This window comes from Varroa destructor, unplaced genomic scaffold (assembly GCF_002443255.2).
Source record: "Varroa destructor unplaced genomic scaffold, Vdes_3.0 BEIS01000001.1, whole genome shotgun sequence".
NCBI lineage: Eukaryota > Metazoa > Arthropoda > Arachnida > Mesostigmata > Varroidae > Varroa > Varroa destructor.
In genome coordinates, this window is record NW_019211454.1 from 63,542,674 (window position 1) to 63,562,177 (window position 19,504).

The following is a 19,504-nucleotide window of genomic DNA, read 5'->3' on the forward strand; positions in this document are numbered from 1 at the left end:
GTGAGGAATACCAAAGCGTTAAGACTTTGCTTTTTTATTTGGTACTACCCTAACGCTAATGAAGCTAGCGGAGTGCTAAAAGAAGCTCCATCTGTCCAAAATAATACTACAAAGTTTTTGTAATTAAGTCAGATATAATTCTACAAGCAGTAATGTTTTCAGGTATCTATTAGTGTGACAACGAGTATTAGAAAGAACGTCGACTTAGTGTCCTATACAATTGAAACTTCAGCATTTCATTGATACCATCATCATGCGAGTGCGATACTTTTAACTAAATGGCTTTAAATGAGTATTATAAGCAAGAGCGCATCTTCAGTCTTTCAATTGGAAAAGTAGTTATTACACAACACCGTAATTCCTTAAGTAATATCCTAAATTCCTTAAAATATTCCCACATTTTGGGACATCCTACATACCGCTTTCACTCCGAATGTGTCATTTTATATATCAAGACGAATACTTTGTAAATTAAATTGAATATTGTCTAAAAAGTGCAACATAGCGCTAGAACCTGTCAGAAATATCTCCGCACGACCAGGTAGAATGGTAAGAAATGGTGGACAAGGCTGCAAAATTATTCAAAATATGCGACACCACCTTTGTCTTAGAAAACAAAGAAAGTACACCCCATTCAGATGACTTTTCAAATTTCTTTTTTATTTATTTACTGTACATTACAAATATATTTATATATATATATTTTTTTTCCTGATTATTATACAAATTTATAAATTTGTAAAAGTGTTTAGGAGCACTTGCTCTGGATATTTTTTTCACGGACCGCTTGAGATCAACAAAAACATAAGCCGTGAGTCATTCTGATATCACATTTAAAATTAGGCATTCGATATGTTGTTAAACAATTAATTTGCGGTTAATTGTTGAATTACAGTCGAATTTGAAAGATCGTATGGATCAATGAAGCAACCAATTACACCAAAGTGACAGAAAAAAATGCGTAGGTTTTTATTAATCACTCTTGCTACAATTTTTCCAATCTCGCACTCTTCCCGAGCCATATTCATTAACAAATACTCCTCAAAACGTATGTTACATTTCTAAATAGACTTCTCTTTTAGTTACTCTGTTTTCTAGACCCGTTTTTCGCATAGGAGAATCTTCTGATAAAACTCTACCAAATGTATGTACGATTCTAAGAAGTCAAAACCAAAAGGCGCCACAAACGTTTGTGCGCTTCAAAATTATAGATATGTTGAATCGCTCAATAAAATTGGATTATAACTGAACTTATGTATATATTTAGCTAGAGAGTCGATCTTGACGTTTTCATCTGATAAACATTTTGATCCACTTTCATATACTGGGCAAACTACGAATTCTGTTATATTACATGCAATAAAAGTTTACTTTTTCCGTATTTTTCGCTAGCAAGAGAAAACCGAATTAATAGTTAGCAAATACACTTATTTTCATATACTCTTACAAGTAAACTACATGTGTGGATCTTCCTCGTCACAAACATACTTCATTCGATCAGTTAGACAATTAAGAATAAAACACATGAATATTAAGTCAATAACAATAGTCAATATGATACAATATTCAAATAATTCTTTCCTATCAATACATTAATGAATCCACATTTTATATGACGACTACGGTAAGGTCTGGCCAGATAAAACGCCTAGGCCCTCCATAATTTAAGGAGGCCGTCGTCTGAATAACACGCCAACAAGTTCTGATGAGGGTGGTGAGCTAATCCAACGACATCGCCATCTGCTACAGCCAACGTTCGATCTAGAGTTCCTCCAACGACGTTGAAGCAGTATAACACGTGATCCTCTCCGGCTACGTGAATCCACTCGCCTCTTGGCGACAGGACGCATGAAACCAATGTACCGCCCTCTCGTTTGCCCGAAGAGAATGAGCGGACAATCTAAAAATCACATAGTAAGCGCACATACAAAAATAATAGTAATTTTTTTCTGAAAATACAGAAATCTTTCAAGATAGTTAAAAGGCTTAGTTCATGCTATCACTTATACATATGATGTTCATGTTACAAAGAAATGTGAAAATAATGTGAAATAGTTCTAATGAAAAATTCTAACTTTATATGATTCTTATCATATCCGCTTCTAATGGCAGTGCCTTAAAAAATTTTTAATTTCCTTTTCATTGAGTATATGACGGAAACTTGCGAGTATAAACTATGTGTAAATGTAAGTAATCCATTGTCTAAGATACCTGGCCTTGAGTATTCATTATTGACATTGTATTCGACCTGTTGCAGACCACAAAATGTTCTGGATTTTTGGGTAACAGATGAATCGAGTTTACCGCAGCTCCCTGTAGAATAATATTGACAATATAAGTAAGACAAATAGTTTTTTTTATATAAGAATACAGTACTATCATGCAAAACGTTATGCTGAAATTAGATGCTTCCAAACGACAACATGATAAAAGACATTCTAGTTTCTGGTACGTTGTATTGTCTATAAGTCACACAAATGGCAAAGGAACTTAAGAGCATATAGTAAGTCATCAGAACTATTTTTTTTAGGGTTCATGCGCTTCCTTTCAATAAAGTTTTCATATCGAAAGAAATGATTCAAGGACACAGCAACTTATAGGTAAGTAGTTCTATACTGAGCATTGTTTTTCTTTCAAGGCAATGCTTAAAAATAGTACCGGTCGTAACACAAAACATTCAGATGTTTTATCTTACTTGAGCTGCTCCGAGAGCCGCTTGGAATGTGTGCAGACACTCGGTTGTCTTGATACTCCACATTTTGACTGTTCCATCAGAGCTACCACTTAGCAAATGGTGCCCGTCTGCTGTGTATATTACGTCATTGACAAAAGAGCTATGACCCCGAAACTCCTTTAGTAATTTTCCCGACTTTAGACCATGGATACGAATTGTTTGGTCGAATGAGCATGAAAGAATCTGCGAAGAATCCTTGGAGAAGCGGACACGAGTTACTCCTTTCGAATGCGCCTTTTCGAACCGACGTAAACACTGGCCATTCTGTAGCTTCCATACCTTGATCTTGCCATCTATGACCGAGTTGAAAACACGATAGCATATAAAATCTTAGTACTATTCTTTATGATACATTCAACAACCCGGTGATTAGCTCACTTAGCCAGAATTAAAGTATCATAATATATAGCTAGTATTTTATTAGTATTATCGTGATGATTCCAAAGTAAATATCTGGTTAGATTTTACCTTGTGCACCAGTTGCGAGCATTTCCGAGTCCCTACTGAATTCCATACACAGGACCGCTTCTTCCATCATCATGAAATTTTCTTGGCCTTGGTACTTTAGATCTTTTCGGATCTTACCGGTAACGAAGTTCCAAACTTCAATAAAGCCGTCCACAGAACCAGTCACGAGATACTGTCCGTCAGGTGAAAATACTGCACATTCCGCATGATTTTTACCTTAGAATAGACGGGCCGCGGTCGATGTTTAGTAATGAATTCGACAAGACTTCTTCAGAAACGTCAAGCACTTTTCTAGATAACGTACGTACACTCTTTGGAACACTCGCGCTACTACAAGTTCTCTCGTTAGATCTGCTCACTAGAAGCGTGTCAAACGAGAATATTTTTGTAAGCAAATCGTTCTATTTAATCGTATTAACAATTGAAACACTTCAGTCGATACATAATTTGCTGTTATTCTGTATCTTATTGTTACAAAACAGCAGCTTATTTACCGAATTTGATGGTTTTGGCAAGCATCGTCGGATACTTCTCTTCTTCTTGTTCTTTAATAGCTGCTTTACCGCGGAACAGGTCGATTTGGCTGCCTGGAGGCAAAAGGCCCTGGTGTTGCTGCCATTTCAGAGCCTGACCTAGTAGGGCGAGAAGACGCGATGGAGGAACAACCGAGACCTCGCCAGACAGAGCTGCGGCAATGGCGGCTCGGCGTTTTTCTTTCGAACTGCCTGAAAGCGATATTTCCAAAAGTAAGGTTACGCCTAGTTGTACTCATACGTATGTTTTAAGCATCCATTTAACTATACCTTAATATTTCCTATCACTAGCAGTTACTGTGCTAGAAACAAGCGTACCTGCTGGATAGGCTTCCAGTGGATCGAAGAAACTCTTGTTTAACAAACTCTCGAGGCCTAGGTACCGTTCAGGCTCATCTGCTTTCATTTTCAGCATTGGATCGGTTTGTCGAAGCAATGATCGAGCTGCGCCAAGCTCCCGCAACTCTATCAGCTCAAGTACAACCTGACAAAAAAGAATTTGTACTGTAGAACTATGGAAGGAAAACAGAATTACGAAAAGTGCTCTCTTCAATACTGATCTGCTCAAGTTGGAATTTGGAAGTTAATTTCTCATTCGAACATTTTGGAACAAGAGATTATAATGACAACACGAGATAATAAAATGCTTACTCTTTATTTATTTTTTTCCCTAAAACAAGGTGTTTCTGTCACTCAAATAAAATACAAGTACACATATGAAATTTCTTACCTGTTCATAGAGATCAATGAGTTTTCTGTCGGGAAGTTTGAGACCCTGGACAACTTTTAAGACGATATCCCAGTGACCAAGTTGGATGTCTTGCACAAACGAGTCGATTGAATCCACAGTGTTCAGCGAAATGGTTGTCTCTTCCTAGACACAGAAAAATGTTAAGGTGTTAACGTCGCTCAGAAATTTTTGTTTCAGACCAGTATTTACATGCTTGGGAGCACGAAGCTGACAGATTTCAGTTTCTAAGGTCTTTTTTCAGATATAGTATTGACAATGATTATTGTTCTATTATCTTATATGGAAGTTTATACATTATTTCCTTGGAATGAACCATATATAGAAATATCTATACGCACACAAAAATGCAGTGATGATTTACCTGCAGTGTTTGAAGCGTTCTATGCAAATTGCTTTCCTTTAGGTATTGTTGTATAAGACGAATCACGCTGAAATTCATCAGTATATTACTAATATTAGAATATGTCCGCGCGTTACACAATGGAAACCCCAATATAAACACTCGGCACCTTTTAAATAATCGTGCATAAAAAAATTGAAAGCCAAATCAACCGAACTACAGCCATATTATCATTGACCGTACGCGAGTTTAAATTTTAGTTTCCAATATATATGATTGAAGCGCTGACATTGAAAAGAACTGTTAAAATAAAACGTCACCAAAATAGCCGATATTTTTCACAAACTGTCACATTCGCGTCCTATGAGATATAAACACATATGTACATTTATTGGAAAGCTAATTTATATGCGCAAAGCAAATTGCAGCAAAGATATCTTGTAATTAGACTCACTCCGCCGCCTCTATTTCAATCGCCATGGTTTTTTCTTTAAATGTTTTATGTTTGTGAGAATCGTTCTGTGTCGTTAAATGAGACAAACTATTTTCGAAACCGGGCCATTGTCGTACATCAGTCGGCCAGTTGTGTTTGTGTTTCCTTCTATTAATAATAAAAACATTCTCAATTTATATACGCAGTACGTGAAAACATTTGATTGACTAAGGGCTGTCTTTGCATTCTATATGGTATCTCATTTTTATCTATTTCATTACTGCTTTCTTCACGGATGGATTTAAGTAAACGATTCCCTTATCGCTCAAGGTACGACACATTCCTTAACACGAGGAAAACTTTCAAAAGGCCTTCGCGATGCCCGCGTAGTTTATGTAGAAGAGGTACTTAGATATCGTGTGTTTGGGGCTTGTTGGTGTGTCTATCATTCGATGTCGTTGTATATGGAGTATGTGTGTAGTCTGCACTCTTTACCCTAGCTCGTTAACGCTGCTAACACGACAGCCAGAGGCGGCCTGATTCTGAGTTTCTTCTGCTGCGCGTGGTCAGGTAGCAACGATTGTTCTTTTGCAGTTGTTGAAAACAATTTTCTTTTGCTCTGCCGCGATTTGCTTCAATACGTCACCATGTCGTCGATTGGAACGCTCTCGTTCGACGAGTTCGGACGTCCGTTCATCATTATCAAGGACCAGGACAAGAAAAAGCGGCTGCAAGGCATCGAAGCGCTTAAGGTAGGGTTATGATTAAGTGTTAATTGTGCGACTTTTTTGCCGCATTCATGAGTCTGTCTGCAAGTCGAATGCTGGCAAACAGTAGGCGATCAGTGAGACCATGTAAAAGTCTGTTCTCGAATGTTCTTTGTTTTAATAAGTAACGTGCAAGGGGCCTAGTCACTGGAATAAGCGTAGCGAAATCCCATTAATTATTGATATGACCGTATATGGTGGTAAATCATAACGCCGGCAAGTGTAAAATGAAATCAAATAAAATACAAAAGTTTTTTCGGTTATATAAAAAAAATAGTAACAACAATATGATTTTAATTCATCGGCAAGAAATATGTTAAGCTATTAATAACATTTATTATATGATTGCCCAGGCACATAAACGTTTCAACCATCCTGTAGCTTTGTAGCTTAACTAATTCATAAATAGTCTTCCAACGAACAAGACGTAATTTAAAACAGTTACGGTTTATTAATCAAAGTACCAACGGGTACCTCTCACAAAAAGGGGAATTACCATTAAATTGAAAGCATTAACTAACCCGAACTTAACGTTAAGCACTCTATGAAATTTAACGGAAAACTCGCCTGGTGGTTAGTTAATTCCTGTTGTGCAGCTAGTGTGGGATGTAATAAATAAAAGAGTTGACAAACGTCTGTTTCGTGCATGTGTAATTCCAGTCGCATATATTAGCCGCAAAGGCTGTGGCTAACTCGATCCGAACGTCCTTAGGCCCCAAAGGACTTGACAAGCTCATGGTTTCAGCTGATGGTGATGTGACCATTACAAATGATGGAGCTACAATTCTCAAGAAAATGGACGTCGAGCACCAGGTAGAGAAAATACGCGCACACTTGAATACCGCAAGAACATCACTATGCTTAGTTTCGCAAAGATGATTATTATGCCATATTGTTGTTGTGCAAACAATGATCTATGCGCAAGCAGAAAAAAGTCGATGGTTGAAGATATGCATAGAGTTAGCTGTGTAAATGTACATTAACCGTTCGTATCGTTTACAGGTAGCCCGTCTTTTAGTGCAATTGTCTCAATCTCAAGATGACGAAATCGGCGACGGCACTACAGGTGTTGTCGTGCTTGCGGGAGCTTTGCTCGAGCAGGCCGAGCAGCTATTGGACAGGGGCATTCACCCGATTCGTATCGCTGACGGCTTCGACATGGCTGCCAAATGCGCGATTGATAACCTCGACAAAATTGCAGGGTCTTTTCCTGTCAGCGACCGGGAAAAGCTCGTGAAGGTTGCAATGACGACGCTCGGGTCGAAAATTGTCAACAAGTGCCACCGTCAGTTTGCTGAAATAGCGGTCGATGCTGTTATGGCGGTTGCAGACCCGGAACGGAAAGATGTGAATTTCGAATTAATCAAAATTGAGGGCAAATCAGGAGGTAAGCTCGAAGATACAATGCTAGTGAAGGGTGTCATTGTTGATAAAGATATGTCACATCCACAAATGCCCAAGGAGTTGAAGGACGTTAAGATTGCCATTCTGACCTGCCCATTCGAGCCACCCAAGCCCAAAACAAAGCATAAGCTCGACGTTACCAGTGTTGAGGACTACGAGAACCTACGCAAATACGAAGCGGAGAAGTTCGACGAAATGGTTGAACAAGTGAAGGCGACCGGCGCTAACCTCGTTATTTGCCAGTGGGGTTTCGATGATGAGGCTAACCATTTACTCCTGCAAAAGAAGCTACCAGCCGTACGTTGGGTTGGTGGCCCCGAGATCGAGCTGATTGCTATTGCGACCGGTGGACGAATTGTTCCTCGCTTCTCCGAGTTGACCGCGGACAAGCTTGGTAGAGCGGGAATTGTTCGGGAGTTGAGCTTTGGGACGACAAAGGACCGCATGCTTGTTATTGAGGAGTGTCACAACTCAAAAGCTGTCACGATCTTCATCCGCGGTGGCAACAAGATGATTGTAGATGAAGCCGAACGGTCAATTCACGACGCCATTTGTGTCATTCGCAACTTGGTGCGTGACTCACGTGTCGTGTATGGAGGTGGAGCTGCTGAGATTTCGTGTGCTCTTGCTGTGGCCGAGGCAGCTGATCGTTGTTTGGGCAGTCTTGAGCAATATCCATTCCGTGCGTTCGCTGATGCTCTTGAGGCGATTCCGCTGGCTCTAGCAGAAAACAGTGGTCTACCGCCCATCGAAACGCTGACAAGCGTCAAGAGTCGTCAAAACAAAGAAAAAAAGCCTTACCTTGGAATTGACTGTAACCAAACTGGGACTAATGATATGCAAGTTCAAAATGTCCTTGAACCGTTAGGATCGAAAAAGCAGCAGATTATGCTTGCAACCCAGCTCGTGCGCATGATTTTGAAAATTGATGATATTCACTCGCCAGCCAACCCCTTAGACTGAGCTCTAAGGACCTCATCAGCGTTGATGAGAATGCAGGCAAAACCTTTTAAGACATACGCACCTCAAAGGATTGCCTTTCATTCCTAACTATTATATTATTTTGCCAGATTGTCTTTTATGGGCAACGGAAATAAATACCCTTTATAATAAGGTTAATTTAACTACATTTGCGTGTTATATTCTGCAATGCCGTTTGTAGGGATTTTACCATTTCTTATTTCTTTACTGGCCATTTAAACATAAAATTATATTAATTTATACGCATGTCATCGGCATTAATGTGATCGACTCTACTTGCTAATGCCTTTTCGCAAATCAACATAACTTACAGCGCTTTACAATGTTATTCATGTTAAAGTATTCCATATCTAAGTACGCACTTTCTATTATGTAAAATATTTGAATGATAATGTTTATATTTGTGGAAAAATGTTGGCCGTTAGGTTATTATACAATGGGGTGCTCCCCAAGGTTCGTTCAGATTCTCGTTAGGACTTAATTACGACATTTTCCGTATTTGACTTTTGAGCTCCCTGCGCCTCTAAAGAGCTTGTATCCATTTTATTTTTACGCTGTCCACTGATAACCGGTAGGACAGGGGTACCCTACTTATGTACAGTCCCTATATTGTCAGGTAGGCTATTATAATCCAAAATAACAAGGTTTTTCAGAAATTAGGCAAACTAAAGTAGCTCAATTTAACAATTGATTGCGTGAATCGTTCCTTTGCAAGCTGACTCACATCGAAAAGGTTTTCCTGAGCTTTGCTATAGGATAGTACCGGATACAATAATTCGATGCAGGAAGCATTTTAGTTTGAATCATAGGTTCTATATAAACATTAATCCAAATTAGCTAAATTCGATATATGTTAACTCTGGCACTAATCTATTAATCTGCGTTATAAATCGAAACTGGTAGAGTCTGTTGAGGATCTTCACTGCCATTCGGAGACCTATGGATTTAGAGGGGCGCTCCTTAATTCGCAGTGAATGGCTACATGTCTATCACTATGCTATTGTATTTCCCTAGAGTAGTCGCCACATTATTAACCTTATGATTCGAAAGCAGTATAACTAGCATAAAAGGTCAAGATTCGAATTCATTTTTAATAAATGATGATGGTGCCAAAACGCTTATAATTAAAACTACAACTAACAACCAAGTGCATATGGCAATTCATTAAATGGCCGAATCAGCTTAAAGATAATTAATCATTTACTGCGCATTTTTGGTTGAACTCTCTTGTTTTCTATGTTCAACAGCATCATCAGAGTAAGGACACAACGTTCTTTCAGCTGGGCTAATAGATCGGATTTATTTTAAACATAATTGCCACTTTTTTCCTCTGTTGTAGTGAGCTCGAATTTTTCATGGTATTCTTGTTGATATCGTTATCTTTGTCGTATGTTAATTAGTAAGGGCAGGACAGGATGGGAGATTTGATTGTGTTGGTTTGTTTGTCTCCATCTTCTAGCCTTCTAGAATATATATCTCCCTTATCTCTATAAACGCCTCCACCACCTGTTGCTACTATAGTCGACTGCTATTTCCATTATTTTGTTATGAAAAGCCAAAAAACATCAGGAAAAACGAAAAAAAAATACCACTGAAAATTCCACAAGTTGTTGATAATTTTGCTTTCTGGTGGACAGAGATGTTGCCTGTTTAAACTCTTTCAGGTCAAAGAGGTTAACAATGTTCTTGCCAATGTTCTTTTTGTTACCAGGCCACAATTTTTCTTTTATTTTGTTACTTTGTCTCACAAAATAGTTATGATATTTTTTAACCGATCTTCTTCACCAAATACCACCTGTCGCTTTCACAGTCAGCTAAGCCAGAGCCGGCCATATATACTATTTCTGTTTCAATAATAATAATAATAATTTTATAATATATGCAATGTCTGTACAATAACACCCATGGGACAACGTTATTGACAAGCTGCGCAGGTGCTCGCCGTGTTTCACAGAGTCCTTTTCCTACGCTGTTCGTTGACAAAGTCCCAATAATTCTGTCTTACTTAGAGCCTTTACAGCTTTGTGTATATATATATATATATGTGTCTAAAGATGTACTTATTTCTCCCTGTTAAATTCTCTATGCTGCTTTCCACCTCGGTTTTACTCGACGTGCGATTGCGTTCTTTGTTGCTGCTGTTGCTGGTTTATTTTGATGAATTACATTCTATACTTTACTTGAATAATAGTAATGTCTCCATGAAATACAGATTACGAGGTAGCGCACGCGCCCTATGCGAGAGAAAAACAATAATGAAATATGACGTAATATTAGTTATTTTAACATAATAATAATGCTACATATACGATACAAGCTGTCGCACGATCGCGAGTAGCGGTAGTTGAGGAAGAAATAAATCGTGCCGATTTGATCAGCTACATAGCACTAGCTACATAGAAGTCTTATGTAGGAACAGCTTGTGCCAATCGCGGATTTGTCCGTCCAGCCTTCTGGCTACGGTTGAGCAACGGGTAACAAAAGCAGCAAAGCTGCCATGGTGCTGCCCGCGCTCGATCTCTGGAAGTCTTGCTCTCCGCTTCTCGCTTTCCGTCTTTTTCGTGCACGCGTGCGAGTCAGCAGCTCGAAACAGTTCATTATGATCACGATAAGAATTTTGATAGAATCTCTTCATTTTTGTCATATAGTATGCACTTATAAGCAGTGACGTTCATTTTCAAGTATATTATCAGATTTACTATAATCAACTATTTTCAGTTTGGAACTGATTTGGTTATCACCATCGCCGTCGTCGTCGTTGTCGTCACCGCAATAGCATTCAAAGCGATAGCAGCTACAGTAGTCTCATTGTCTGAGCGGCATCCATTGCTGTAAAATGTCTAATTGCCATGTTAGTACCTCTCAACGCACAGAATTGGTCTTCATTTGTTTTTAGGGCTACATTGACATCTTGCATATACACACATACACGGCTATTTTCAGAACGCGGCAACGACGACCTCAGAGAGCGGAAGTGATAGTTATAATTAAAACATGCAAACACTGTTCCGCAATTTGAAAAATGTTTCTGAATACGCGCGGAATCACCGTGAACAGACATCTCGCACATACACATGTACACAGATACACTGATATATTCTTTTCGTTTATCCTCTTGGTATCTCAATGCACTTTCTCTCTCTCTTACTACTGTCTAATGCATGCTGTTTCAGCGCAATATATAGATTTCGCTCTCTCTCTCTCTCTCACATATATATATATATATATATATATATATATATATATATATATATATATATATATATAAGACACAGGCAAAAGCATCACGGCGACTTTTGGCTGGGTATCGACCCACTATACAAGTTAAGTATACAACACAGAGCACACTGACACAATGCAACGGCAACGATGCATGGCTCTTTTCTACTATTTCTTCTTCTCGCTCAGTCTCGCACGGACTCCCCTTCGTTTTCATCTACCTAGTGTTTTTCGTTCCGTTATTTCATTTGCGTTTACTCGCCAACTGGAACTCCTATGAACTTCTATTTTTTCCCAACTCATCTTTGTTTACTCCATCTTATCGGCTTATGTACCCTTTCCCTTTCTGCTTGTTTTTACTCGTTAACGGCAAACGCTTGCTGATACTTCGGTCCAACAGAAATGTACAATTCGTCGTAGGCCTGTTGTTGTGTCAATTCGACAGCCTGTTGCTTCTTCAACACTAGGAACGTGTAGAACTTCTGCGCCACTTGCTTGCGGTTGTTATTCTGTTTTATAAGGTCCGCAAAGCGAACTGGCCGTCCGGCGTCTAACGCTGGTTTGACGTGACGCAACAGCTGCACCGTTCTTTTGTTCTGGATACGCTCTTCGAATTCCTCAAATGTTTCGTCGTCAGCCTGTTCGTCGACGTGAGGTAACTCGCCCTCCGCCTCTTCCGCCCCAATACCCATGTCGGCTGCCTGCGCCTCTGGTGCGGGCCCCTGACCTCGTCGATCCTGAGCGGCATCTTCCTCGTCGGAGTCATCGTGGTGATGCTGAGGCAGGTCCAGGGGCCCGTCCTCGTGGTCCAGGTCGCCGTGCATAGGGGTGGCAGGCGGATGCATCGGTGTGGTTGGCGGATGCATTGGCGTCTGCGGAGGTGCCATACTACCCGGCCCGTTCGCAGATGCGCCTGTACTGCCGCTTTGCTGTTGCGCTGATTGAAGCGAATCGAAGTTAGCCGAGATCTCTTCGTTGCCAATACCTGGCGTCGGGAACGTGTTATTAAAGTCGCCTTGATTATGAGCAGGTGTCGCAGGAGCAGGTGTAAACGGCGTATATGGCGCATTACAATAGTCGGTGGCCGGCGCGTGCTGGTACCCGCCCATGTCGCCCATGAAGTCTCGACCTGGTGTCGGCGGGACGTCTTCCATACGTGAACGCTTGGCCGCCGGCGTCTCAGGAGGCGCAATGTTGCTGCTTACCTGAGACGATGCTACTGTGGTGTCGTCCAAGCGGCTTTCAGCACGCTCGCGTACCGGGTCACTTTCCTCGCTAGCCTCTTCAGGAGCAGGTGGCGCCACGAGGCTTTCGTCCGACTCAACTGACCGCGTCACCAAGTGTACCTGATACAGCTTCTGGAGATACTTCGAGTGGCGGTTTTCGACAGCCGGCAATGATAGTAGCTTTTCAACCCCGCCCGTCTCTTTCCAGTGCATCAGGCGTTTAGTGGGCGGCGCTAAATCGAGGGTCGTGACGATATCGGACGTGTCTGACAGCTGTGACTTCATTTCCTCGCCGGAGATGTTTTTTACTTCGTCGATAATCAGCTTACGTTTACGATTAGGGATCCGACGGACGGCAGGCCCCGCGTGCTGTTCTACCGTACTTGCATCGAGAGGGGCTAACGTAAATGTTTCGGGTTCTTCTCGCGGCACGGGTGCTGCTGTAATCGTTGCTTGCATCCCTAGTTCAGCGCCTATCTGGTTTTGCTCGATTTGGTTGACTCCGCCACTTATGTGACTGGCGTTTATCCCATGATGGCCCATTGTTGGTGTCATTGCGTCGTTGTTGCTTATGCTCTGCTGTTGTTGCTGACCATGTTGTGACGAGCCGTCATGTAAACTCGGCGGCTGTACATTAATGTCATCTAAATCATCAACTTCACCGTCGGCTGACGAAGGTGGTGACGGTACGCCCATACTGCCACCCGGACCAATATCGTAGTCACTTTCAGAATCGCTCATTGGCGCATTCTCGGCCTCGGCCGCTGCAGATCGGCGAGTTATTGGGGTGTCATCGAACAAGCCGGCAGGCTCGAGTTTACTTGCGTCCGTCTCTTCCTGTTCGGTACCGCCAGGCGCAGGTGGGTATAAATCACTGCGGGGTTCGTTTTCATTTTCAAGTTCGAGACCCGCAGAGTCAAGATTACCCCCAAAGCCGTCGTCATTGAGTGGTGCATCTAGAGAACTTTGACCGCCCGGTCCGCCAACGGCTAACTGGGACGCGCCTACAAGACTAGGCGCGTTCTCTTTGTTCACATGACTACTCATCTCGGTCGCTGTTAGGTTTACCGACTGTGAGTCGAAATCTAGTTGCGTTGCGTCGCGTCCAATATCAGCGTCAGCGTCAAATGACATGTCGGCATATAACTGCTCCTCGTCGTTCATCAAGCCCATTCCGTAGTCCTCTTTAAGGGTGATATCTTCGGCACGCGATTGATTTAGCGTAATTGCAGCCTCCATGTCAATGGCTGGCAAGTCCGGCATTCCAATGTCGAAATCGTGGAACACTTCGGGTAGAGTAATAGATTGTACTGCTGCCTCCCGGTTCTCCTCAGGCAAGTCGACCACTCCTGGCCGGAACGCCATTTTGATTTTAATGAACGCTTCATTACAATCTGCCAAAAGGTACTTGGCTTTTCGGGAGTAGATGCGTACAATTCCTGTGGACAGAAAACGTAGCACACAACATAGTTATAACGTACAAATATTTCGGGTTAGGAGTATATAAACAAATGTTGGATGTCAAGAAATATTTGTATTAATTATCGATCCAGTCAAATAAAGTGTGTTAACCTGAGCTCCAAAAATACAGTGTTACCATGTTTATACATAGCTTAGGGTCTAGGTATTTTTGAGTATCGTAATAATATTGTAATAGTTCAACAAATTAAATGAATTACTTGCTTGATAAATCTTTTTTAATTTTTTCAGAGTTCATTATTATACGTAAACCTGCAGTAATATGATTATTTATATTAATATATACCAAGCAGAAGATGGCCGGATGTTCTCAAAGCCATCTTGACCTTCGGCTGGAGGATTCCCTCTACAGATGATTCAATGTTTGTCTCGAAAACATGCGCCTTCGTCAGTTTCTTATCCCAATGGGCCGCTAGCCAAATGCGGGCTAGCGGACCCTTTTTCGCTAACACAAAGTGCGCGTAAAACATCTGCAAAGAACAGCTTGTGTTGTTAGTCCAACATTAAACACAATGCCAAACATATGTAAGGACCTACTTGTTAATTGCGTTTCGGTGTGGGTGAAAACTAATTAGTCATCTATTAAATCCAGAACATAGAAGTATACTTCAATTCCTATATCTACGAATATTTATTTTCTCTAGTAATTTCTTGGTACCTAACATATCTTCATCAGGGCACCGTTGGAAGTTATACATAAGATCATCTTTAACTGACATAATACTTGATCCTATTGGTACTGACAAATTTCTAAGTCGAACATCTTCTAGAGATGGTTGCTCTTTTTTAGCACGTCAGTTCATTCTATTACAAAACAATTAAGTTTTTCGATTCGTTTGATTTTTTAGGGAACTGCATAAATACCTCCAAAGTGTAATTTTATTACTTAATTATAAACTATTTTATTATTTAACTATTAACTGAATCCGTTTTAAAAACTATTTAAACGTCGAGAAATATTATTCTCTTTTGATACAGTTCCCTTTCTATATCATTGGCGTATTTTATATTCGGCATACTTCATATGGAGTCATCATCTACGAAACACTGCCAATTTCCAACTGTTTTCGCTCACATTCGTGTCGACCAAGTCTACGAAAAGGCATTTAATGAAGATTTAATTGTGTCCTAACATTTTTGCGTGGTCAAATTAGTTAACACAAAGAGAAAGTGGATGTTCGCACACAAATAACAAGTATTAATGGCAGTCAACTCTGTCAAGAGAATCGGCACCGAGATAGCGGCAAAAATCATAAAAATAAATTTTTCTGACATTAATTCAATACACGAACATATTCTTGCCAACCTAGGACTATCACATGTATATGCACATCTTGTATCAATATTTTGATCTAGATCGTTAAGCTTACACATACATTTCAACATTTATAATCAATAATTACTTTTTTGTGCGACTAATACACGAAGCTGCGCTTTACTAATAGTGATTCTTGAAATCGAACAAAACCGAGCAGGCCAGCCCACTTGTCGCACAGACCTGGTGGCCTTCTCGCCTCTTATTGTTTACAAACGATGAGCTCCTTTCAAAACAGTGCGCTCATAGGAGTCATATCAGCCAATAACAACACACTTATTATCAGGCAATAAACATATAAAGCAGGGGAGGACAACTACAGGTTCTTATTTTTGATGGTTTCCCGCTTTTTTCCGTCGCTTTTCGTAGCACCTGTGCCCTATGTCAAACGTTGCACAGATACGGCTATACATATTCTTTGTATCGTGGACTAACTGTTGGGGAGCGGCACGCAACGAACCAAAAGCGATCCCTGGCCACCAAAATTTCGCCGCTGAGGTCAGCAGCAGGCGAATACAGTCGCCATCACTACCGACCCAGATACATAGAACTAAACACAGGGCCGGGAAGGACAACACAGGGCAAGGAATTCGAGCGTTGACCGTTGGTTGGCGCTCTTTGCAAATCCTACACAAATTCTCATTATAACTAGCTGGGAACTTAAACTAGAACGTCAAAACCCTTGGCGCTTATAAACCAACGTGTATGTGATGTATGTGATCTGGTAGGGCCCTTAGCAGGCGGTCTTGATAAAGCTGGTCGTCGACTGATTGGCGGGTTGGTCCATAAATCATTCCATTCTCTTTGAATTGGTTTGCACGGGGCTTATTCCATTAGTGGACTGCACTGATATTTTCCTAGTAGAGTGTGGTGGTATAGGTAAGATGTGATAGAAAGGTAGGTTTTATAGAAAGCCGGGAACCTATAACGTTCCAAAACGAGCGCCAGCTTTTGAATGTAAGACAGATTTGCTGTTCACTAAGGGGTCTGTGTACATACTGAGGATGATGGACTCACGATCTATTTGTCTCACCGATTCACTGATGTCACATAGGATCTATCTCTGTTTACAATGCTTACCTTTCCGTCGTTAGATCACGACGTTCTCGTCAACGGGAAATTCTAATCTCCAGGTGGCACCACCGAAAGTAGGTAGGAGACCACCGGAGTGGCCGCGGGGGCAAGTTCCAGTCAGCGCCAAATGCTTGTTGTCCCTTTTCACGTATTTGTACTCTAAGCGTGTATGCAATAAGGAGGGGGAAGTAGCCCTTCGTCTGACGACCGTTGAATCTAGGCGAATTAACGCCGTCGACGACTCATCCTCCTCCTGCAAGGGGCATCGTGTTCACAAACGCTGACGCAGTCAAGCGCTGGCCACTAGCGGACACGATCAATTCCAAGCTACCAGCAGCACTATCATGAACAAGAGCGCCTATCGACACCACTTGGATTAATTACACTTCCTGCACAGGGCACTGATATACACATACATTGGCACAGGCAGGCAGATTCCTGCAGTTTGCTCGCTTTATTCAGCCATTAGCGGCACCAGTTAGTTCGGCAGCACTGCTACTATAACTCCTTTGTCGCAAGAAGACTATACTCTGTTTATCGTATAGGGACACACATTCGCAAACCGCCAGACAGGCGGTTAGACTGGCAGGCGATAGACAATGATCTGATTGGTAACAGTCATAGGCCAGTAGCAGCTGCACTGGCCGCACTGATACGGCCGTAACAGCCGCGGTCACAGTAGCAGCACAGTACACACCTCACATACGGTTACTCTTGAGTAATTTGTGTGTCTCTGATGTCCGCTGAGTTTTCCTCCTGGCGAAAGAGCGAGAGAAAGAGAAGGTGTGCGAGAGTGTTTGCCGATGTGTACGACTACAGACGACAGCGATGAATGAAAGCAGTGGCGAGTCAGTCAGCCAGATCTTAGCAGCGCTGCACACCAGGCAGCAGCTAATAACGAGGAAACTGCAACCCGCCTGCAAAACAACGACGATAACAACAGCGGCGGCAGCGGCCGTAATGGCGGCCTACTGCTGCTGCTGCTGCTGATGGCGGTCGAGGAGAAGGGTAACAGCACCCCCTAGTAGAGATAGTTCATTTGCACTGGCGGAGCGCCGAACAGGAGCCGCAGCTGCTCCAGTGGCGGGCCAACGGGTAGTCAGGCGGACGAGCGGGCGTCACTGTTGTTGTATTGCTGACGGCTAGGACGGCGACAGTAGCAGCAGCAGCAACGGCGACAGCAGCAGCAGCGGCGGCGGCGGCGGCGGCAGCGGCGGCAGCAGCAGCAGCAGCAGCAGCGGCGGCGGCGGCGGCGGCGACGGCGGGAAATGCGAACAACCGACCCGACCCATCAAACCAATATGGCCGCTCTTATGACATAAAGTAGCTGTGAGGGAGTGCTAGCTTTGCCCGCTATTTTTCGAATGACGCGCGCGAACAGACAACTAAGATAAACGCTTGTTGCGATGCGGTTCAAACAAGAGGTCAATAATTACGACGAGAAAGGGTGGCGAGTTGGAATTGAAAGGAGGTGGTGAATGAGGGTGAAGGCAACGAGGGGGAGGTTTTTTTGGATGAGAAGAGCCGAGGTATCGGAAAATGCCGGCTATCTCTCACTGCCCTCGTTCTCTGTGCGTTTGAGTGTAGGAAGAGCCTTTGTGGGGAATGCGCGCCTGATGCGTGCTTTTATGTCTACTGAGGGTGCAGAAGCGCTATGGGCAGTGCGAGAGCGCCACCAGTGTAGGCCAGATAGAGCATTATTATTAGGAGGTTTTTCTAGCGAAGTTTATAATTTCTCGTACTATATTAAGGTATTACTCGATTCGAACTGGATTGTCATGAATAAAGATTTTCGTAGATTTCGTAGGATAGGTAAAACGTCGGTTGTACAATTGGAATCATGGTCAAAGACAGGACTATGTGGATTTTTTTTTAATTTTTATTAAACAGAAGACAAAAAATGTATCATTAATGTATTTTATATATAAAATTAATATATAAAATCATTTTATAAACATTTTTATACATTTTCATATATATAACTTTCTTCACTTATACAAATTGTATAGCATTTATGAAAAATATGTTTTTTGGAAAGCTATATATTGTTGCTTTTAAATGAACAAATGGAATTACATTTACTTCTAATATCTATATGTATATGAAGTGCTGCCAATTAAGAAGTTCTTAAACCCGACCACACTTTTTATAAAAGCACTTTACATATGTTGGCCACAGACGCGCTATTTTCTATGGTACAGTATTACTCTAGCCGAGTGTTCAGGTAACAAATAATGTATCTACAATTTGAACTTACTGTCTTATTTTCAATAACGTAAATATGTTATATAGTGAAGGCTCGGAGCGCACTGAGCGTGTTAATCCAAAACTTAGTTCTGCACGATTCTAACCCTAAGCCCCTTTTCTTTTTGGTCTAAAGGGCTACTGTTTGTCTTTTTCTTTTTTAACATTTATGGTTACTTTTTTTTATGATACAATGCGATAATTAGGTTTAGGCACTTCGATCGCGTTTTATTTGCAATCAGTATACTGAAAATACAAGCATTAGTACAGTATACACAGTATAATTATTCAAGAGCGACGTTGTTTCGAATTTATATATATATATATATATATATATATATATATATATATATATATATATAAATCATAAACTTAATTTATTAATTGAGTTTATTATTTACTTGAAGTTTCATTTTATTTCAATTATATTTATTATTATTATCAGTATTTTCAAAATACTGTACTTTAGGTTTCGATACCTAAGGACCGCTGATTAAAGTTGCACAAGATAGCAGATAACACCCAGTTTGTTTTAT

At 41.2% G+C, this 19,504-nt stretch overlaps 3 protein-coding genes across 5 annotated transcripts; 1 reads left to right on the forward strand and 2 right to left on the reverse strand.

Annotated features, from left to right (window-relative positions):
• Positions 1 to 945: 945 nt before the first annotated feature.
• Positions 946 to 5,435, reverse strand: Smu1 (Smu1 spliceosomal factor). Its single transcript, XM_022795195.2, has 9 exons — positions 5,281 to 5,435; positions 4,848 to 4,914; positions 4,466 to 4,609; positions 4,054 to 4,219; positions 3,697 to 3,927; positions 3,203 to 3,418; positions 2,696 to 3,027; positions 2,212 to 2,313; positions 946 to 1,900 (listed from the first exon to the last, which is right to left on the reverse strand). The coding sequence occupies exons 1-9, from the start codon at positions 5,304 to 5,306 to the stop codon at positions 1,649 to 1,651; spliced, it is 1,536 nt and encodes a 511-aa protein (XP_022650930.1). The 5' UTR covers positions 5,307 to 5,435; the 3' UTR covers positions 946 to 1,648.
• A 249-nt stretch (positions 5,436 to 5,684) lies between these two features.
• CCT5 (chaperonin containing TCP1 subunit 5) lies at positions 5,685 to 8,554 on the forward strand. The gene is made up of 3 exons (XM_022795181.2): positions 5,685 to 6,011; positions 6,687 to 6,839; positions 7,029 to 8,554. Exons 1-3 carry the CDS (start codon positions 5,907 to 5,909, stop codon positions 8,391 to 8,393), a joined length of 1,623 nt encoding a protein of 540 aa, XP_022650916.1. The 5' UTR covers positions 5,685 to 5,906; the 3' UTR covers positions 8,394 to 8,554.
• A 1,128-nt stretch (positions 8,555 to 9,682) lies between these two features.
• vtd (RAD21 cohesin complex component verthandi) lies at positions 9,683 to 17,685 on the reverse strand. Of its 3 annotated transcripts, none has more exons than XM_022795159.2 (3): positions 16,731 to 17,685; positions 14,622 to 14,805; positions 9,683 to 14,295 (listed from the first exon to the last, which is right to left on the reverse strand). In XM_022795159.2, the coding sequence occupies exons 2-3, from the start codon at positions 14,803 to 14,805 to the stop codon at positions 11,987 to 11,989; spliced, it is 2,493 nt and encodes an 830-aa protein (XP_022650894.1). In that variant the 5' UTR covers positions 16,731 to 17,685; the 3' UTR covers positions 9,683 to 11,986. The 3 variants fall into 3 exon arrangements, with proteins under 3 accessions (XP_022650894.1, XP_022650903.1, XP_086834177.1); XM_022795168.2 differs by lacking the exon at positions 16,731 to 17,685 and adding an exon at positions 15,739 to 16,657; XM_086978051.1 differs by lacking the exon at positions 16,731 to 17,685 and adding an exon at positions 15,712 to 16,657.
• Positions 17,686 to 19,504: the final 1,819 nt, after the last annotated feature.